Consider the following 21,531-nt stretch of genomic DNA (forward strand, 5'->3'; position numbering starts at 1 on the left):
ACTTCACTCATTTTTACCTTATCTTATCCAACCTTTGATAATTAAAAATTAGCTTTTAAGACAATAGATCTACTATGAGGGACAGAACTGTTCCTGAAAGATGGCAATATACTAAAAATGTACAGCTCCTCCCCTCCACCAATGCAAACAGCCCCTTCAGCAACAGAGCAGGGACTACGGCAGAGGGCAGGTCTCTGAGTGTATTCTCCTCGCCCCGGGCCTTACTACCGTGGTAACCCGAAAACTTTTAATTGGTATTTTATATTTATTGATTTTTTTTTCTTAGAGAGAAAGTGAGGGAGTGAGCAAGAAAGAAACATTGATTTGCTGTTCCCCTTATTTATGCATTCATTTGTTGATTCTTGTATGTGCCCTGACCGAGCATTGAACCTGCAACCTTGGTATATCGGGACGATGAGCTACCTGGCCAGGGACTAATTTTTGGTATTTTATAAAGGATAGTGGAGGCTACTGGTAACTCAGAGGAAAGATCCTAAAAAAAAACCCTTTTAAATGTTCTCTCTCACATCAGACTGGAAAACACTATAGATGTATAATCACTTCTCTCCCACATGAACTTCTCTGACTGATTTTCGCAGCCTCCCAGCATCCCACAGCATCCCAGGTGCTTTCCCAGTGTTCTCCAGTCAACTTCAGGAAGATCTTTTCTTCATTCTGTAACTTATTCTCTCATTTAGGAATATGAGTCCCTACCCTACCAACTTAGAACAGCTACTCTTTCTGGAAACCTCTTAAACAAATGAACATTATAAAGAAATAGAAAACGTTAAAAACAACAAACCAATAAAGACAGGGTGCATGTATGCTGTGAAAGAGAACCACTAAGTATAATGTCTAAAAGACAAGTATTAAGGTAATAGGTCTTGCTATTCTTGGAAATCAGCAACTGAAGCACTCATGAACCGTAAGATCTATCAGCCAGTCTCTGGAGTAAAACAGAATTGTGATCCTATGGTCTGATAAATGTCATTTTCTCATCATGGAGCCAAGTTTGTATTCCAGAAAAAGGAGAGATGAAAGCAGTGCCATGTTAAAGACTAAGAATATTTTAATTCATATTTCAATTCATTACATAATAATATCACAGTCTATTTTACAAGTTAAATGTATGAGAATGTATGAAATAGAAAAGGTAGGAAAAGACTAAATATGGGTCAAGAACATGAATTTTTTCAAAGCCAGGGGCCAAAAGAAGATGTGTGCCCTGTAGGACCCAAGGAGGAGGCAGGGAGGGTGACAGGAACAGCATCGGCTCCTGCACTGGCTCCTGGTGTGTGTCTGTCCCATGTTTACCCTGGGAAAGAGTCGAGGCTTGCCCTCTGCCCTGGTTTGAGGTGGGGAGTTAGCCTGGTCAGTGGAAGATGGCAGCTTGAGGGAAAAAAGCCATCTGGTTACCTATGCAGAGCTGGTCCCCTTGTGGCCGCAGGTGGGTTTTGTTGTAGAGGGAATTAGGGGTGGAAGGTCAAAAATCAAATGTGTGGAGGAAAAAAGTAAACAGTTTCCTCCGTTCCCCCCAAAACCCAAATTCTTGAAATGCAATACATTCTTCTCTCAAACGTAGAAAAGTCTCACTCTGGATGTGCTTACGAGAAGATCGTCGTCAAAAAACTTTGTCTCTATGATAACATTCCCACTGTGAGTAAGAAGAGATGGCAAAAGAGTGATGTGTTAGGCAACAGATTTCATTTCCAGAAAGTGATTTCAATCTGGGTTTGACGGGCCCCTGGACATATACCCACATAGCACCTTGGCTTGGGGATATTCAAATCTGTGTCTACATGGGATTAGAAGTCTAATATGACATTTAACTTATGTGACAAGGTTTGTCTTCCTCAAGTTCAGAAATCAGAAGAGAGCATTTCTTAATCCTTGGTACACTTCAGGCCCTTAGTAGAGTGCTCTGCACAAAGGGTGCTTATAAATATGACTGATTTTCTGATACACAGAGGTGGTATCTTTCCCTACAACACTGCTGTGGGTTGGTCTGTCCTTCACTATTCTCCTCACTTCGGGTAATAGCACTTTGCTCTTCTTTTGGGGAACCACCCACCTCCAGTCCAAGGGTCCATCAAGTGGCTCCTCCCTCTCCTGGCAAAAGGGTGGACAAAGGATGTAATTTGGGCCAATCAGGCTCTCTCCCTTCCCTATGGCTGCTCCTTGAAGAAAACATCCACAGATTTTTGCCACCTGCATTGTTCAAGTTGCCCAGAGCTCAGCCCTTTCAACTCTATCATGTTAGCCAGGGTCAATTTCTATGGCGGGCAACGAAAGAACCCCAAATGATAGATCTGTGTTGGGAACCGAGTTAAGGGCAACAGAGGTACTGTTTTGGGGTTCTAAAAAGTAATATATGACTTCAATAACCTAAATATATTATCAAAGACTTACTGGTTCTAGTACCTAAAAGAAATCAGGCCTGGCCAAGAAGTCAGATTATGGTTAATAAAATCTAAAAAATGCCCTTTTACATACTATGCTGTATTTTCCCAGGGCAATTAATAGCCAGAAGATACATTTTTGCTGATAATTAATTATAAGATAGGTAAATAAGCAATTCAAGATCTGACTGGTTTATAGAATATAAAAATACCTACTGTTGTAATAAAAAAAAAAAACTACTAAAGACTTATATATAACTTCTATTTACAAATTCAACATGGCTTTCATAAAGGGCCTGTTTAGAGGGATGATCCAACATTACACAATTACCTGTGTGAATAACTCATTACTAGGCACTTTACTAAAACCTTTGAAAGACAAATATCTTTTCCTAAGATAAAATGGTGGGTGGGTAGTTATTGACAGTGTTTTTGGACAAAGGACAAAGTGATTATTCTTTGAGTAGGAAGCACAGCTATTAATATGGTAAGGTATAATGAAAAACTGAAACCAAACATTTCCTCTAAAACAGAATTAGGACTTTACCAGATTCTGTTAAAGGCCATTCAAACAAAGTACAGAGTATCAGAAGTTTGGTAGTCAGGAAAGGGAGGAAATTAGCATGGATTTAATATAGTATATATTATATGTCAGCTTCCTTCCATGGCATCTCACTTTATTCTCACTACACCTCTGTGAGAATTATTAATTCTATATTTAGAGAGAAGAATAAGGACCAGAGAGGTAAAACAGATTGTCCAAGATTACATAACTAGTCAAGTTTAATCAGGAATTTACTCTAAAGGTCTAAAGTTTTCTATCCTTTCCATTTGATCACACTGCCTTTTTCATATGACAAAAGTCAGTACCTGTAAACTCAGTACCTGTAAACTCAGATACCCCTGGATACTCTTTTAGCCTCTTTTTAAAGTAGGTTGCCTGCCCACTGAACAGGACCATGAGTCCCACCTGTCTGGAATGCCTGATTCTAGACACATCCACAGTTCCTGAGGCCTGCTCACTCACGTTAGCACGCTGGCGGTCATCATCTGGGACTCGGGTGCTGCCTCTATCAGGGACTGCCAGGTGTTTGTGGAGTTTGGGATCACAAAGCCAAACTCGAAGGACCACTCTGCGGGAAGAAGGAAAATTGGATCAGTGGGCATCCCAGATAGAGTCTCAGGGCTCCTTGTCCCCCTCCTTTAGAGCGAGCCTCTTTTTTTACCTTGAGAACCAATGAAGCCATCAGAAACCTCCCAGCACAGAGGCATAAAAACGGACTCCCTTAGGCTGTCCTCTGAACCACACCAGAGGCCTAGTCCCTATGCTCTTGAGTCTAAAGAACTAGGACCAGTGGGTGAATACAGGATAAGCAAAGTTTTCTTAGAAGTAAGGCTGGATGTAAATAGAAGTACAGAACAGAAGTATAAAATAGGCCTTTTCACTTGGAATTTTAGCTCAAGGACACATATGTGCACTCATACTTCATGGTGAAAACTCAATGCTGAGTGGCCCTGCCAGTCAAATCTGTGAGACTGTGTGGAGAGCATTGTACCAGGCCCTAATCAGCAGCTTCCCTGTGACCGTCAAAGCAGGCACCAATGCCTGGCCCATAGTGTCAGAAACCTTTGGTTGAGCTCAAAGCCCCTTATAGTGCCAGCTTTGTTTCTGATTATTCTCACTGGGGGTCCCCAATCTTGCAGGGTGTAGGAATCCTGTTACAAACTGAGTTGCAAAATGAATGTTATCAAAGCAGTGTTTTATAGTTCATTGGGTCTTGCCTTTTGTCCCTGTCACCCTAAGCCTGGATTTCAGGCACGGAGCAGCAGAATACCTTCTAGGCATTGCCCTTTGAAGTAAACTTTTTGTTCCAGGCGGAATTTTTCCATTTGTTCTGCTGAAGAGAAGTTCAATTCTCGAGACACTGCCTTGCACTTGAGAATTTTCTTCGGAACACGGGCTGGTAAAGAAAAAGAAATATTGAAGCCATTCTAAATTAAAGCACGTTACTATGGTGCTTCAAGTTTCTGGAAACTGATTTAAATTTTCTATGTTAAATTTCAGAGAATGCCTTGGTAACAGAATTACACTTTTTAATTAAAGAGGTCCCCAATTGGCAAAGTGTATTTGACTGAAAGATCATTAAGGCACATCAGATTTAGTGTGTTTAAAGGCCTTACCTAGCTACTGTCATCAGGAAAGGGGCTGAATGGGCACCTTCTCTCTACTCTGTTCTATTGGTTTTAACCCCTTAGTTTTTCTTTTTATTTAAGGGAGATGAAAATGCAAATTTTACTTGGGGAAAAAAAGTTGAGTCTTAGTTTATATCTTTAGGTATATTCTAATGATAAAATTTCAACACAAAGTGGTTCTGGGAAGTGCGAGACAGAAACAAGAAAGAAACTAGAAATCTCAGTAACATGTAGATTAATGTGCTGTGCCTCCAGGGCTCACCCTCCTATTAGGTCTGCATTGACTTAACTCTATAATGCTTAGGCCCTGCTCCCCAATCATCAAGAGCTCTGCAGACAAAGGAAAGTACCTTCATGCTCCACTCCAGGGACTGATAGGTCTTCTGTTCCTTGCCAGAGTATCTTCCCTGTCTCAGCATCCCGGAGGTTCATCCAATTTCTGATCAAATATATTGAGGAAAAATAAGGCACCAAAAGTGACTTCTCCTTTGTACTTGGCCTAACTGCTAAGTGCCATCCAAGCAAATAAGTTTGTGTAGGCGAGTCCATAAGACATGTAAAGGAAGAAGCATGAAACCTGGAGGAGATATTTTCTTCTACAACATAAGAACCAAAGATTGCACACATCTAGAAAGAGGTAAAAAATGAACAGTGCAGCTCCGCCGGTGTGGCTCAGTGGTTGAGCATCGACCTATGAGCCAGGAGGTTATGGTTCAATTCCTGGTCAGGGCACATGCTGGGGTGTTGGGTTCGATCCCCAGTGGGGGGCATACAGGAGGCAGCTGATTAATGATTGTCTCTCATCACTGAAGTTTCTATCTCTCTGTCTTCCCTTCCTCTCTGAAATCAATTAAAAAAATGTTAAAAAAGGATACTCAGAGAACAAAAAAAGAAATCTAGAAAAACATACATTTTGATAGCAGAACCAAACAGTTCAAATGGAAACAAAGGTTTTTTGTTGTTGTTTAGTTTTTAAAAACTATGGACAAATCATTAAAGGAAAAGAAAATTAATATTATCCATGCATGGAGGCTAAGTTTGAGAAAGATAGTTAATATGGCTAAGTATGAGAAAGATGGTTAATATTTGTAAAGAAATTGAGCTTCAATTCAAATAGTTTATATAGCTTATGTCTTTTTTTTTTTTTGCTGTCTAGCAACCAAATCCTCTTCCCAACAGCACACTGCAGCCTCCCTTCCCCAATGGGAGGCAGTGACTGCTTTGCACTATAGCAACTAGAAGATCCAGAACCTTTTTTCCTGGTCCCGGTGCTGCTGGAGGCAAGGACATAACTAGGCTCAGACACCTGGGTACTTCATTCTGGGGTTCTGAAACTGTAGTCACACAGGACTTGAGGAAAAGCCAGCAGTTCTTCGGGGCGGGGGTGGGGACGGGGGGACAGCAGGTAGTGCCAACCTGGCCATTCCTGCAGTGTGACCACTGCTATGGGCCCTGGTCCTCCACTGCCAGTCAGTTTTCACAGCTCCAGAGAGCCTTTGAGCCTTTCCCACTGTTTGGGTAGTTTGCAGTTGACAACCCTGAACAACACAGGGATAGAGAGTTAGAAACATCGATGAGAGAGAAACATCGATCAGCTGCCTCCTGCATACCCCCTACTGGGGACGTGCCCGCAACCAAGGTACATGCCCTTGACCGGAATCGAACCTGGGACCTTTCAGTCCACAGGCCGACGCTCTATCCACTGAGCCAAACCGGTTTCGGCACCATTGATTTCTTTTAGAGAGAGTGGAAGGGAGGGGTAGAAACACACAGAGAGGTTTTGATCCAAGATGGCGGCATAGGTAAACACCTAAACTGCTGCCTCGCACAACAATTTCAAAACTACAACTAAAAGACAAAATGTCTATCACCCAGAACCACGGGAAAGCTGGCTGAGTGGAAGTTCTACAACTAGAAGGAAAGAGAAAAGAGCAGTGAGACGTGCACAAGCGCTGAAAAGCTGAGGTACGGAGGCACGAGAATCGGGCTGGCGGCGGTCGACTGGGAGCGCTGCTTTTTTCAACCCGAAGGGGGACAGGCTCCCGATTACTCCGAACTCCAGTTTCTGGGGAGACGCGGGGAACCCAAACTCCACGGGGAGAAGCTGGACTGTCTGCCACTGGGTCGGAAAGTGAGGGTGGCTTGCTTGCAGGGCTGCGCACAGGAATAATTGTTTATTGCGCTGGGGCACTGGACGTGGAGACGCCGTCGGAGACTCAGAGCCAGCTAACTGGCAGCAATTGCTATTTGCCACGCCCTAGCCTCGTGATGCCCTGAGACCCCGCCCTGCACAACCTACAAACCCACCCAAGCTCCAAGCAGCGGCTTTAGCATATAAATGGCCTGCCCTATCGCAGCTTAACCTAGCAAACTTGCAGCCCGGGTCAGACAGCTCCAAAACCTCCAAACCCCAAGCAAAGAGGAGAAAACAGTAGTTCTCGCTGTAGTGCCTGCTAGGTGGCCTCAGACAGTAGCTGACCTGCACCCCATTGGAGATCCAGAAGCCAGTGTACCTAGTGGTCAGTGTGAGACACCAGATTTCAACTCCTCACATCCATAAGAGACACATTCAAGAGGCAGACTCAGTGAGCACCAAAGCCCCACTGAGACAAGTCCTGCACCATAAGCGTGTCTCCAGCGCAGCAGTTCTTCCATTATAGACACAGTGGGTCCTCACAGCCAATTGGCCTGGAGGTCAATTCCTCCCAGTGTACCAACAGCAATCAAGGCTTAACTACACCAAGACTTTGCACTCAGCCCATAAAGGGGTGTACCAAAGGCGTCCACCTCAGGTGATTGGGGAGGCTGAGCTACTGGCCCCTATAGGTCACCTACCACACAAAGCCACTCCATCAACACAGGGTAGCAGCAAAATGCGGAGACAAAGAAACATGTCATGAATGAAAGAAATGGAGGAAAGCAAACTGGACGACATAGAGTTCAGAACCACATTTATAAAGTTACTCAAGAATCTTCTAAAAACTGCTGAGGAACTTAGTGAGACCTTTAAGGATCTTAATGAGAATGCCAAAAAAATGGAAAAGGACCAGTCAGAAATTAAGCATACACTGTCTAAAATAAAGAATATACAGAAACTCAACTGTAGAGCAACGTACCCCAAGAATCAAACCAAAGATCTGAAATATGAGGAAACCAAAAACACCCAACCAGAAAAACAAAAAGAAAAAAGAATCCAAAAATATGAAGATAGTGTAAGGAGCCTCTGGGACAACTTTAAGCGTACCAACATCCGAATTTTTGGAGTGCCAGAAGAAGAGAGAGAGCAAAATATTGAAAACCTATTTGAAGAAATAATGACAGAAAACTTTCCCTACCTGGTGAAAGAAATAGACTTACAAGTCCAGGAAGTGCACAGAACCCCATACAAGAGGAATCCAAAGAGGACCACACCAAGACACATCATAATTAAAATGCCAAGGGCAAAAGACAAAGAGAATCTTGAAAGCAGCAAGAGAAAAACGGTTAGTTACCTACTAGGGAGTACCCATACGACTGTCAGCTAATTTCTCGGCAGAAACTATGCAGGCCAGAAGGGAGTGGCAAGAAATATTCAAAGTGATGAACAGCAAGAATCTACAACCAAGATTACTCTCCCCAGCAAAGCTATCATTCAGAATTGAAGGTCAGATAAAGAGCTTCACAGACAAGAAAAAGCTAAAGGAGTTCATCACCACCAAACCAGGATTACATGAAATGCTGAAGGGTATTCTTTAAGAAGAGGAGGAAGAAGAAGAAGGTAAAGATAAAAATTATGAACAACAAAATGACATCAAATACATACCTACCAACAAGTGAATCTAAAAATCAAGTGAATAAAAAATCTGAAGAACAGAATGGACTGGTGAATATAATAGAATCAGGGACATAGAAAGGGAGTGGACTGACAATTCTCAGGGGGAGGGGGGTATGAGGGGTGTGGGAAGAGATTGGACAAAAATCTTACACCTATGGATGAAGACAGTGGCGGGGGGTAAGAGAATGGGGTGGGGTAGGGAATCAGGTGGAGGGGAGCTATGGGGGGGAAAAAAAGAGTAACACCTGTAATAATCTGAACAATAAAGATTTATTTAAAAAAAATAAAGTAAAAAAAAAAAAAAAGAAACACACAGAGAGAAACATTGATGTGAGACAGACACACATTGATTGGTTGCCTCCTACCCTCTTTCCCTCCCCCTCCCCAATTGGGGCTGTGAATCAAGCCTGCAACCACGTTACGTGTCCTTGACTGAAACAGAACCAAGGCTCTAAATGTGGCTAGTAGGTCTAACACGGTTTTTTAGGATCATTATGTATGTAATGGTACTACATTTAACTCATTGGAAAGATTATTTCTACATTTTGCTGTTGTATAAGAAAAGTTACAAAAGATAACTAAAGGTTACCCAGCAGAGTGCCTTGAATGTGATGGGTATACTAGCTTCCTGTGCCCTCCACCTGCTTGTGAACCCACCCCTCCTCCACACACACACACAAACCCACTGCTTTGAAGTTGTGTTGGCTGTGCTACTCTCCGCCTGGAGTGCATTCCTAACAAGGTCTCCTGTGCTCATTACATTGCCAGGTACTGCTGCTCTTCTATATCTAGGTGGTTTTCTCTCTGCTTCATATTTCTAAACTCCACTTTTTTTTAAACAACTAAATTAAAAAGCAAGTCAAAAGTATACATACTTATTTAGGTCATGTCTTACAGTTCTAATGACTACAAATGTTTACCCATTTTGGGGTCTCTTTTGGGGTTAAGAGAAAGCTTCCCCAACTGGAGAAATAAAACAATAGATAGTACTGCTCTAGCAAGTCCATTCTGAGCTCAGATCTAAACAGAATGGCGTTAGCCTTAGTTTGTTTGGCTCAGTGGATAGAGCGTTGGCCTGCAGACTAAAGGGTCCCGGGCACATGCCCAGGTTGCGGGCTCGACATGCAGCTGATCAATGATTCTCTTTCATCACTGATGTTTCTCTCTCCCCCTCTCTGAAATCAATAAAAATATATTTAAAAAATAAACTGAATGGCCTTAGACATTTAAGCCTAAGGTTTTCAGAAGACACACAACTCATTCGACCTCCTTTCTGCATGCTTTTCATTCTTCCTCTACAGAGACTCTCTTATGTACCAATTCAGCCACAGTGGACACCAGACTTTCTTAAATAACAAAAATAAAATTACTTCTAAAGTTCCAGGCTCATATTGAAGTGGGAGCAAGACTACTGAAATAAGGGGCTCCCCTCACAAAGCAACAACTGGATCAGACCTAGCAGCTTCCAGAAAAGCATTATTGCCATTGGCCCAGGTCAGCAAAGAAAAGCCTTAATAAGTAATTCAAAATTAAAGAAATAAAAACAGAGCTCCATCCAACGATGATGGGCTTGAGGCCACTTAGAGCCCCTCCACGTTCTGTAGGTTTAAGGGTGAAAAGGAAGGCTCTGAGTTCATGGTGGAGATGCAGCCATTTGGGAACAGCTTTATAAATATTAAAAATACAAATCCATGATAGCCTACTAGTAAAAAGAAAAAAAAAAATTGAGGTAGGTGTCTTAGAAAAATAATAAGAAAAGCTGGTCCTCTAAAGAGGGAGCATATTTGGCTAAAAATGTTGGAAATGAAAGGTAAGCTTTGATGGCTGGTCATCATCTGGCTGAAAACATTTTTGTTATGACAGCTTTTTGCCAACCAGATTTTTCAGAGAATTTAAGACTCAAACGGCAAGTCACTTCCAATCTTGAGAGAGGAGAGGATTAGGTGGACAAGCTTTAAGGAGAGGGCCAGGAGGACTATTTATAAATACCACCTTCTGGGTCAGCCAGGTCTTACATGACCAGACTACCTGGCATCCATCACCCAGACCGCCTGACATCCAACTGATAAGTGTCTTGGACCAACTAAGAATACAGAACTGATTAGTCTCTATAAGAACTTATAACTTTCCTTTCTTCTTCAGTACACTTCTGTGTTTTTGTCTAATTGTGTTTTCAAACTCTAAGACCCTTGAATATATCTTTGTTGTTTATTTCTTAAAAAAAAAAAAAAAAAAAAAAAGCTCCCTGTGATTTGTGCACAGGACAAGCACAATGGAACATTCCTCGACTGGGATGCCATGGCTCAGGGGAAAGCTGTCCTTGGTGGCCTTTTATTTGCAACTAGACAGACAAAAGAAGCACTCTCATATGTAAAAGTAAGAGCATCTTTAAAATAAGCTTCAGAGCCAAAACAATACACTTCAGAGCAAAATCAATAGTTTGTAAAGTGTCAAGCCTTAGGAAAGATTAAAAAAAAAAGTAAATGAAGATAAACATTATGGAAGAAAAAGAGACTTGGCTCACCACAGAAGGTAATATAAGTCATCTTATGTTAAAGAATAGATATGATCTGGTATGACTTCAGTCCAGAGCAGGAGCTGGGGACAGATCTGAGGTAGGAAAGGCATTCATGGAGGTGGTGGCAGAGTGGGAGGGGAAGGCTTGGGGTTTGGAAGAAACCAGTTAGATGAATGGGGTACTAGGTAAATTTCCTCTAGAGATGTGAATGCAGGGACTGGAATAAAGAATTTAAAATATTTTGAAACAACCATCTAAAAGCATTTTGGAATGATACACTGCCTCTTGGAGCTTTAATTAGTTTTAAATGAAAATGGTTCACATCTGTTTTTATATATTAAACAGAACAGAGCCACTGTGCATGCCACTACCTCACTGGCCAGTTGAGGGAAGAGGGAGCAATGAGGGAGATTAGGGGAGGGGAAGATAGTAGAGAGAAGGAACAGGGAAGGCAAAGATGGGAAAAAGGAAGGAAACACAGAACACACACAAACAGAGGGAAAGGCATAAGAGTGAGAGTGAGAGAAAAAAAGTTACTCAGAAAAAGAGACAGAGTGAAGAGACAGCACCAAGACAGAGGGGAACAAAATAGAAGAGCTCAGCAAGTTGAGGATAAGACTCGTTTTTCCTACTTTAACATAACACTGGCTTATAGGAGTTGTCTTGGTTACTGCCTTTCACAGAACGATTTGGAATTGATGGGAAGAGGAGGAAGACTGCACAACTGTTCAGCCCCTCTGAAAATGTTAATTGGCTGATTCACAGTTTCTTGTAATTTACCATCCAAACTGTGGTACTTTCCAGAGAAGGAAAGAGGGTGCTAACTGGATAGCAAAGTTATATGAGTTGTTCATGTAAAGTGTTTAGAACAGTGCTCGGTGCATTATACTATTATTATTTCTTTATCATCTTTCTATCAGCCTGCTGATGGTTTTCCTTGCTTCTATTTTTACTTCCTCCTCTAATCCATTCTCCTCACAGAAGGAAGTCGTTTGTTTCTTTTTTTTTTTTTTTTAAATATATTTTTTTTATTGATTTTTTACAGAGAGGAAGGAAGAGTGATAGATAGTCAGAAACATCGATGAGAGAGAAACATCGATCAGCTGCCTCTTGCACACCTCCTACTGGGGATGTGCCCGCAACCAAGTTACATGCCCTTGACTGAAATCGAACCTGGGACCTTTCAGTCCGCAGGCTGATGCTCTATCCACTGAGCCAAACCGGTTTTGGCGGAAGTCGTTTCTTAAAATTGTAAAATAGATGTCAATCCCTGTTTTCCTTTGTACTTAAAACAATTTTGAGTTCTTTGCACAGTTTACAAGGCCCGCTCAGTCACAATGCTTTAGCCACAATGGACTCCTTTCTTTTTCTCCAACGCACTACTACAGAGTCTCTTCTGCCTGAGGTGCCCACACAAGTGCTCTTCCCCTTAACTCTTCAGACCCGCAGGTCCTGGCTTGTGGCACCTCCTCAGACTCTTGGGACTACTCAGTCTACAGTGGTCTCTGAAACCAGATCTGCCTGACTCCTAAGAAAATCACTGGAAAACAATGATTTTTTCCCCCTACTATTTGCACTTGCCGTTAAGCTATATCTCTTAAGGCATTTTCTCTCTTTTATATTGTTGATATAATGATCTTCCAACTAATTTCTCTCCTTCAATCTCTAGCCCACTGTTTTGCAAAGTATAGTTTGATGATCTTGTTAAAAATGTTGTTTCTTCAAAACAACGAGGTACCATCTGACACCTGTCAGAATGGCTATCATCAACAAATCAACAAACGACAAGTGCTGGAGAGGATGTGGAGAAAAAGGAATCCTCGTGTACTGCTGGTGGGAATGCAGACTGGTGCAGCCACTGTAGAAAATAGTATGGAGATTCTCCAAAAAGTTAAAAATGAAACTCCCATTTGACCCAGTAATCACACTTCTGGGAATATATCCCAAGAAACCAGAAACACAAATCAGAAAGGACATATGCACTCCTATGTTCATAGCAGCACAATTTACAATAGCTAAGATTTGGAAACAGCCTAAGTGCCCATCAGCAGATGAGTGGATTAGAAAACTGTGGTACATCTACACAATGGAATACTACGCTGCTGTAAAAAAGAAGGAACTTTTACCATTTGCAAAAGCATGGATGGACCTGGAGAGCATTATGCTAAGTGAAATAAGCCAGTCGGACAAAGATAAATATCACATGATCTCACTCATATGTGAGATATAATGAACAACATAAACTGATGAACAAAAATAGATCCAGAGACAAAGAAACACTGACAGAATGTCCAACCTCAGATAGAAGGCAGGGGAGGTGGGGATAAGAGATCAACCAAAGGACTTGTATGCATGCACATTAGCATAACCAATGGACATGGACCCTGGGGCAGTGGGGGGCGGGTATGACGGGGGTGGGTCAATCGGGGAAAAAGGAGACATGTAATACTTTAAATAATAAAAAAATGTTGTTTCTTAGGCCTCATATCAGACCTATTTAATTAGAATCTCTCTAGAGGCCTGGGAATGCTCATTTTGAAAAGCAATTCTTACATGCAATAAAGTTGAAGTATCACTTGTCTAGTCTTTATAATCTAACTAGAGGCCCAGTGCATGAAATTTGTGCACTGGTAGGGTCCCTAGTGGCTGCCGGCCAGGGCCTCCCTTCCTTCCCCCCACCGGCCACGCCCCCTTGTCAAACTCCCAGACGAACTCCAGGTCAAGGGGACAATTTGCATACTACGCTTTCATTATATAGGATACACTCTGACTAGAATTACATCCCTAAAATACAAGCTGGATCATATCATCACTTCAGAGAACATTTCCTAGCTTCTTAGTTTAGCACTTAAAGTTATTTACTCTGTGGCACAAACATCTCTCCAGTCTCCCTTTCCATTTCATACCCTCATAATACGCCCCACTCTCATCTAGGCACAGTGACTTCACCATGCACTCATGCACCTCTCTGTGCTCCACTTGGACACTTGTTTGAAGTCTCTCCCCAGAAGAGACAGCAAAATCAAAAGAGTTGACCCAATCAAGTGTTATAATCACCACAAGGCTACATCAGACAAGCTGATTAAAGGAGGTGTGAAGAAAACTTTCTTTACCTTAAGGGGACCCCTGTGGAGGCAACTGTGACAGAGGGAAATGGGACTAACAATGACATGGTAATTATCATTGGCAGAAGCTGGGTATAATTTTCCCAGATGTACCAACTGCAGAGAAAAGCCATCCATATCACTCCAAGAAAATCTCTAAAATATATCAAGTGTGACTAGTTCACTTCTACCACTGAGAGAAGAAAAATACCTTTGCCATAAACACTGTGCAGCAAAACTTGTTCCAAAAAGTAGCACAGTTTCTCATTGTGTGATGAGACTAAGAGAAAAGCAATAATGCAGATGTTAAGTGCCCTAAAAAGTTACACAGCCCAGGATTTGGAGTGATGGTCAGACTGTGAAGCTCAAGCTTTTCCCTCTGTCCCCTGTTGCCTCCTTCTCATGATAAGGAATAAAGCAACAATAAAACAACCATCTTATTCTTGGTGCTCTACCGTAATCTTTCTTATCCTTTCCTCCAAAGATTAAAGTTCACTCTTGTTTCTATTGCCACTTTTAAAAAATTACCGTGTCTTTTTCTTAATGAAATGAAAAACAACTTATTTGTAAAAAGACACAGAAAACTAAGTCTTAAGCACTTCTATAAACATCCAACTGCTCAAACCAATGGCAACTCTGATTTCATTCAGTCTCATGAAAGTGATTCACAGGTAAAATATAGCTTTTAATCCTTTCAACCATTAGCACAGTTCAGTCTCCCTTAGTATGCTTATTCTTGTATATCCTGAGTTTTATCGTCATTGGCTGGTGTAGAGTTAAAGATGAATATTAGGTGATGGAAGAGGAATATAAGTGTTTAACAATGGATTAAAAGAAACATTTTGTATTCAGGGAAGAAAAGGAGTCAAGAAATATTGAGCCAGGAGAATAAAGGTGCTATGTGTAAAGTAAGTCATGATTCATGCTTACTGGTAAGGAGAGATCAACCAAAGGACTTGTATGCATGCATATAAGCCTAACCAGTGGTCATGGACAACAGGGGGGTGGGGGCATGCGTGGGGAGGGGTTTGGGATGGGAATGGGGGGATGAGGACAAATATGTGATACCTTAATCAATAAAGAAATTAAAAAAACAAACAAACAAACAAACAACCAAAAAAACCCAAAAAACACAATCATAGGGAATTTAGTACATGCTAATAGGGACATTTTAAATTGGTGGCAAAATAATGAACTATTAATTAAATAGTGTTGAAACAAAAGGATAGCCATATAGAGAAATTAAATTAAATCTCTATCTCATTCCTTCCATTCAAATGTATTTCAGATAGATCAAGATTTTAAAAATGAAGAAAGGAAAGGAGGGAGAGAGGGAAGGAGGGAGAGATACAAGGAGAAAGAGAAAGGCAGGTGGGAGGGAGGAGAAAAATACTAAGGGAAAATGTGAGAATCTTTTTCATAATCTGGGATGGGAAAGATCTAATCTGACAAATAAATCCAGAAGCCTTTGGAGTCGCTTCCTTCTCTGACCAAACATGCAGACTGCCAGAAGTCTTACTTCAGAGCTACTGTGTCATTGTCTTATTCCTCCCACTTAAAGCCTACTTCTTTTAATACACAATTTATTCCTCAATCTGATTTAAAACCAAACAAACACACTCAGCTTTTAAACTAAAATAAACTTTTTTTTGCAGGGGCGGAGGGGTACTTAGTTTTCACTGTGTAACTTTTTATAGTGTTTGAAATTTTTAAAAATCCGTCCATTAACTAAAAATAAAAGCATAAATAACTAATAAAAATTACTTTTTTGGGGGAGATTAATCCTCACACGAGGATATTTTTTTCCCATTGATTTTTAGAGAGAGTGGAAGGAATGGGTAGAGACAGAGAAAGAGAAACACTGTTGTGAAAGATCCACATCAAGCCTGCAACCAAGGTATGTGCCCTTGACCAGAATCAAACCCATGATCTTTCAGTCTGCAGGCAGACACTCTAACCACTGAGAAACTGGCTAGGGCTAAAAATTACTTCTTAATTATTAACCAAAGACAGACCTAATTTTTCATATTTTAGGTTACTTGAATTTCTTTCTCTCATTGGAAGCTTTTCTCTAATGATGATTCGATCTCATTACTCTAATATACAGTAACTTCTCGCTGAAGGAGAGGACTCTAGTAAGGTCTGTTGAATTTGATTAGATTAATCTTTGCCACAGCTCTGTCATACCAACTTTGGCATTGTTGGTTTTATTTCACTAAAGGCAGAGGCGTGAGGCTTCTTTAAACACAGGGGCAGAATTACCAGGTCTCATATTTGTACCTCCTGGCTAAAACAGAGACTATAATCCTACCTCCCTAAAAGAATTAACATTTAAAAAATCAGTTCCCACTAGCCAAATGGCCCCACCCCCAATGCCTATTTCTTGTCTTCTTCCTGTCTGATTTTCTAGTACTGCTCCCCATAAAACTTCCCCTTATTCTTAACTCTCACAGTGCTTTTAGCAGGCATTTTGTGTACTAGTTACTGCCTCCCTAATTTGATTATAGGCTTCTTGAGGGTAGAGGTGTTACCTTTCATTAAGTTGATAGCAAAAGGAGGAAATTTTTGGCTGTGAGTTCCTGGCATTTGGTCGTGTCAGTCAGTAACTTTTCCATTGTACCAAAAGGACTTAGCAAAGATTTTTCTCTTTCTTTTGGGTAATATGGGTAAGAAGGATGAACAGTTATTAGAAATTATTAGGTTTGAGGTACTCTACATAAGGACAGTCAATGTTAATTTTTTATAGAATATATTTTCTTAGGAATAATTTTCATTTTAGAATTGTTTGAATTAAGGCAAAAAAAAGGGACTAATTTTTTTTATCCTCACCTGAGGATATGTTTATCTTATTTATATAAAGAATAGTTTATTGATTTTTAGAGAGAGAGGAAGAGAGAGGAAGAGAGAGAAACATCAATGTGAGAGAGCAATACTGATCAGCTGCCTTCTGCACACTCCCTACTGGGGATTGAGCCCAAAACCTGGGCATGTGCCCTGACCAGAATCAAATCGGTAACCTTCTGGTGCACAACCATCTGAGCCACACTGGCCAGAGCCTGTTTATTGATTTTAGAGAGAGGAAGGGGGAGGGAGGGAGGGAGAGGGGAGAGGGAGAGAGAGAGAGAGAGAGAGAGAGAGAGAGAGAGAGAGAGAGAGAGAAATCAATTGGTTGCTTCCCATTTGCACCCTGACAGGGGATGGAACCACCACCTAGATATGTGCCCTGACTGGGAATTGAACCTGCAACCTTTTGGGATATGGGTCGACACTCCAACCAACTGAGCCACTCTGCCAGGTGGGACTAATTTTTTAATCAATATTGTTTTTTATTCTACTTTGTAAAGTCCATTTATCTTGTTTTCATGGCACTTATTAACAGTATCTTAGAGCAGTGATTTTCAACCAGTATGTTGCAAAAATGTTTACTTTGTTTTTTAAATTTTATTTTACATTTTTCCCCCCAAGAATTTTTAAAACCTGCGATACCTGACTATTTAGTCAGAGGCACTGACCTCTTCTCCATTAGAATGTCAAATAAAAAAAAATGACAACAGGCAACACAATAACCAGCCAGTGTGAATGAATCAAAATTATACCTAGTTGTTTTTTTTTGTCAGATTGGCAAAAAATATATTTTTTTGTGTGTCACTGAATTTAATAATTAGTTTATGTGTGCCATGAGATGAAAAAGGTTGAAAATCACTGCCATAGAGTTATTATACAGTTCTTATTTTTTAGCACTTGATTCTTATTTTTAGTCTATTTAAATATAATCAGCCGAAACCGGTTTAGCTCAGTGGATAGAGTGTCAGCCTGCGGACTGAAAGGTCCCAGGTTCGATTCCGGTCAAGGGCACGTACCTTGGTTGCGGGCACATCCCCAGTAGGAGGTGTGCAAGAGGCAGCTGATCGATGTTTCTCTCTCATTGATGTTTCTAACTCTATCCCTCTCCCTTCCTCTCTGTAAAAAATCAATAAAATATATATTAAAAATATTAATGGAGTTACAAACTGAAAATTCCTCAAAATATGTAATTTGGGGGGGTCTGAATGTATAATATTGTGAAAAGTGAAAAGAGCAAATTAAATAAGAAAATAAATTTATAAAAAATATATATATATAATCAATTTCTACAAATAATCCTTTCCTACCATTTTCAGAACAGTTTAGAATTATAAACTTTGGAAAATAGAAATCACTAAACTTTGGAAAACAGAAATCACTACAAATTCAAAATGGGGGCACATTCCTAAAGCTGTGCCAGAGAAGCCAAGATCATTAGCTCTATTATCATGAAACTTGAGCAGGTGCAAATGTATCATTTTAAAGTGGGATATTATCTATACATATAAAGAAGTAATATGCTAATTGTCCGTTACGGTGTCCCAGTAACGACCAATTTGCATGTTGACAGACCAGCAGGAGGATGCACACGCAGCAGGGGGCGGGCGGCTGGAGCCAAGTTCCTGGGGGTCTGAGGAGAGTGCCTGACAGAAGCCCGGACTGCAAAGAAGGAAGAGGAAGCGGCCACAGGGAGCTCTTCCAATCCCCCTGCACAGACACCCTACCCCAGCCCCCACAACCCCAGGGGGATGGACAGACACCCTACTCCAGCCCCTGTACAGCCGGGGGGATGGGGACACTGACTGGACAGGGAGAAGACCCTCAGGAGTAGCTGCAGCCCACAACTCTAACTCTGGATCTCTTCCCCTGCCACCCCCGCCAGGGGCGCCCATAACAATAGCACGCAGGTGACCACCAGTTAGCAGCCCCGAGGCACCTGGGGCCCTCAGCCTGCTGCTGCCAGGCCCCCTCTGCTGGGGCCGGGCATACCTCTCCTCCCTACAACTCCAGACCCGGGTGGAGGCAGGCCTGAGTGGCTCCCCCAGGTCAGACCCTTCCCCCAGACAGCAGCAGCGCCGTCTCTGCAGCTGAACCTCACTGGGGGTACAGCTAAACCCGCCCTCCTAGCCCACCTGGCTCCCCCCTGGCCTGGCCCCCACCCCGCTCCAGGAGATTGGAGCCCTGCCCTGAGTAGGTACAGCTGAGAAACAGCCACGTACAATTTAAAGAATGGCGCCAAGTGGGAAGGTTTGACAGTTACTCCCCATTCAGCCTCGCTGCCCCTAGCGCCCCCCTAATGCCCAGCCCCGCAACAGCACCTCCAGAGATGACCACCATTACAGGGCTGCTGGCCAGAGCCCGCCCCGCTGAATCCTCTGCAAAGCTTCCATAGCTACAGTTCCAGGAAACAATCATGCCCTCCTCTCCTAATCAGCAACTGCTACCTGTGAGGGTACCCGTGGACTTAAAAATAACCCCTTCCCATTTAGACATCACTTACTTGAAGAAACATTTCTAGGTTTATTAGCTCAGAACCTTCTCATGACAACCCAGTGAGGTAGGTGAAGAAGAAATTACAATTCCCATGGTATATGCTTATGTATTCAGAAATGAAGTTCAGAGAGGAAAAATGTCAAGCCCAGGGGTTCCCAAGGTGCAGCACACGCCCCACGAGGGAGGGGGCAATTTGATTTTAAGTGGGGGCAATTCGAGAATGAGTTAAGTGATTTTTTTTTGCATTTCTTATGGTTCTAGGGGCCTCATCTACAGTGTATCTTAATAAAAGGCTAATATGCAAATGACCGAATGGTGGAATGACTGGTCACTATGATGCATGCTGACCACCAGGGGGCAGACACTCAATGCAGGAGCTGACCCCTGGTAGTTAGTGTGCTCCCACAGGGGGAGCGCCACTCAGCCAGAATCCGGGCTAATGGCTGGCGAGCACAGCAGCAGTGGTGGGAGCCTCTCCTGCCTCCATGGCAATACTAAGGATGTCTGACTGACTTAGGCCTACTAAGCCGTCAGTCGGACATCCCTCCAGGGCTCCTGGACTGCGAGAGGGCGCAGGCTAGGCTGAGGGACAACCCCCCCCAAGTGCACAAATTTTGTGCACCAGGCCTCTAGTTATAAATAAACTAGTAGCCCTGCGTATGAATCCATGCGCCAGGAGGTCGCTGTCGCCCTCCTGTAGCTCTCCACCCGCTGCCCTGCCCTCTTGTAGCTCCCCCTACTCCCCCCATAGCTTGCTGCCCTGCCCCCTCCTGTAGCTCTCTGCCTCCCACTTGCTTGCTGCCCTGCCCCCTCCTGTTGTCTCTGCCTCCCACTTGCTTGCTGCCCTGCCCCCTCCTGTTGCTCTCTGCAACCCCACTCCTGCAGATCCGTGATCCGGTCATTACACGGTCGGTCGTTATGCCTCAGGGTGTAACAGATAATTAGCATATTCCTCTATTATATAGGGTAGCAGAATCAGCCTCCTTTATATTTTCATATAATTTTTAGAAAATTGCTAGCTTTTAAAAACGAATAAGTATAGCCCGGCCAGTGTGGCTCAGCAGTTGAGCATTGACCTAGGAACCAAGAGGTTGCCAGTTTGATTCCTGGTCAGGGCAATTGCAGGGTCAATCCCCAGTGGGGGTGTGTTCAGGAGGCAGCTGATCAATGATGTTCCTCTCTCAGTGATGTTTCTATCTCTGTATTCCTCTTTAAAAATCAATAAAAACATATTTTTAAAGAAATTAATGAGTATATCTGTTTGCTGCTCATCTGAATGTACACATTTAGCTAGAAAAAGGTGTTACATCTAAGATTCTGTGAGATGCCCTAATGTAAGAGCCCAGACAGAATACTTTTCTATGCAGGTGCATTTAATTTTAGCAATTTAAAACAGTCATGTGAAAATAAGGATTTTTTTGGTAAATTAAATGATTTACAAAGCTTTGTAGGAATTTACTGTTTTAAAGGTACTAAATGAATTGTTTTATGAATGGAGTAACTTTTCTTTGATAAAGCCCTAATTTGAGAGTTGTAAGTGAATTTCTATTCCTGTGATTTCCTAAGGCCATGATAAGTCTTCATTGTGATAGGGAATAATTCCAGTCATGTTAGATGATAATTTTTAAAGATTATACCCCATTTAGACACACACACATTTCAGATACTGAACCCCCTAAAAAGCCAGAACTTAATTTGTCACACCACCATAATATATCTTTACCTACATCACAATACCTCTCTCTTTAAAAAACGTATTTTATTGATTTTTTTTTTTTTTTTTTTTTACAGAGAGGAAGGGATAGGGATAGAGTTAGAAACATCGAAGAGAGAGAAACATCCATCAGCTGCCTCCTGCATACACCCCACTGGGGATGTGTCCGCAACCAAGGTACATGCCCTCACTGCAATCAAACCCGGAACCCTTCAGACCGCAGGCCAACGCTCTATCCACTGAGCAAAACCGGTTTAGGGCAATACCTCTCTCTTTAAAAAAAATTCCTTTCATGTCTTTATAAAATTCCTTTTTTCCTTCTTTAAAATCCGAAGACCCTGAAATGCATCACTGTAATATCAATGACACCTTATAATAACTTTCAATATTGCCTCAAGCAAGGATCAAGATCAAACTATCTACCGCAAACTTTTAAGGCAGCACTAACTTTG

General features: G+C 42.0%; 1 protein-coding gene across 1 annotated transcript in view; it reads right to left on the reverse strand.

Moving 5' to 3' along the window:
• Positions 1–290: 290 nt before the first annotated feature.
• PDE6D (phosphodiesterase 6D) overlaps positions 291–21,531 on the reverse strand; it is a 52,788-nt gene continuing 31,547 nt past the window's right edge. Inside the window, exons 2-5 of the mRNA XM_080669602.1 lie at positions 4,943–5,031; positions 4,235–4,360; positions 3,427–3,532; positions 291–1,654 (exon numbers count right to left, since the gene is read on the reverse strand). Coding sequence (XP_080525728.1) covers positions 1,573–1,654; positions 3,427–3,532; positions 4,235–4,360; positions 4,943–5,031 — 403 coding nt within the window. The 3' untranslated portion in view covers positions 291–1,572. The remainder of the gene's footprint in view (positions 1,655–3,426; positions 3,533–4,234; positions 4,361–4,942; positions 5,032–21,531) is intronic.

This window comes from Plecotus auritus (genome assembly GCF_963455305.1).
Source record: "Plecotus auritus genome assembly, chromosome: 5".
NCBI classification, from domain to species: domain Eukaryota; kingdom Metazoa; phylum Chordata; class Mammalia; order Chiroptera; family Vespertilionidae; genus Plecotus; species Plecotus auritus.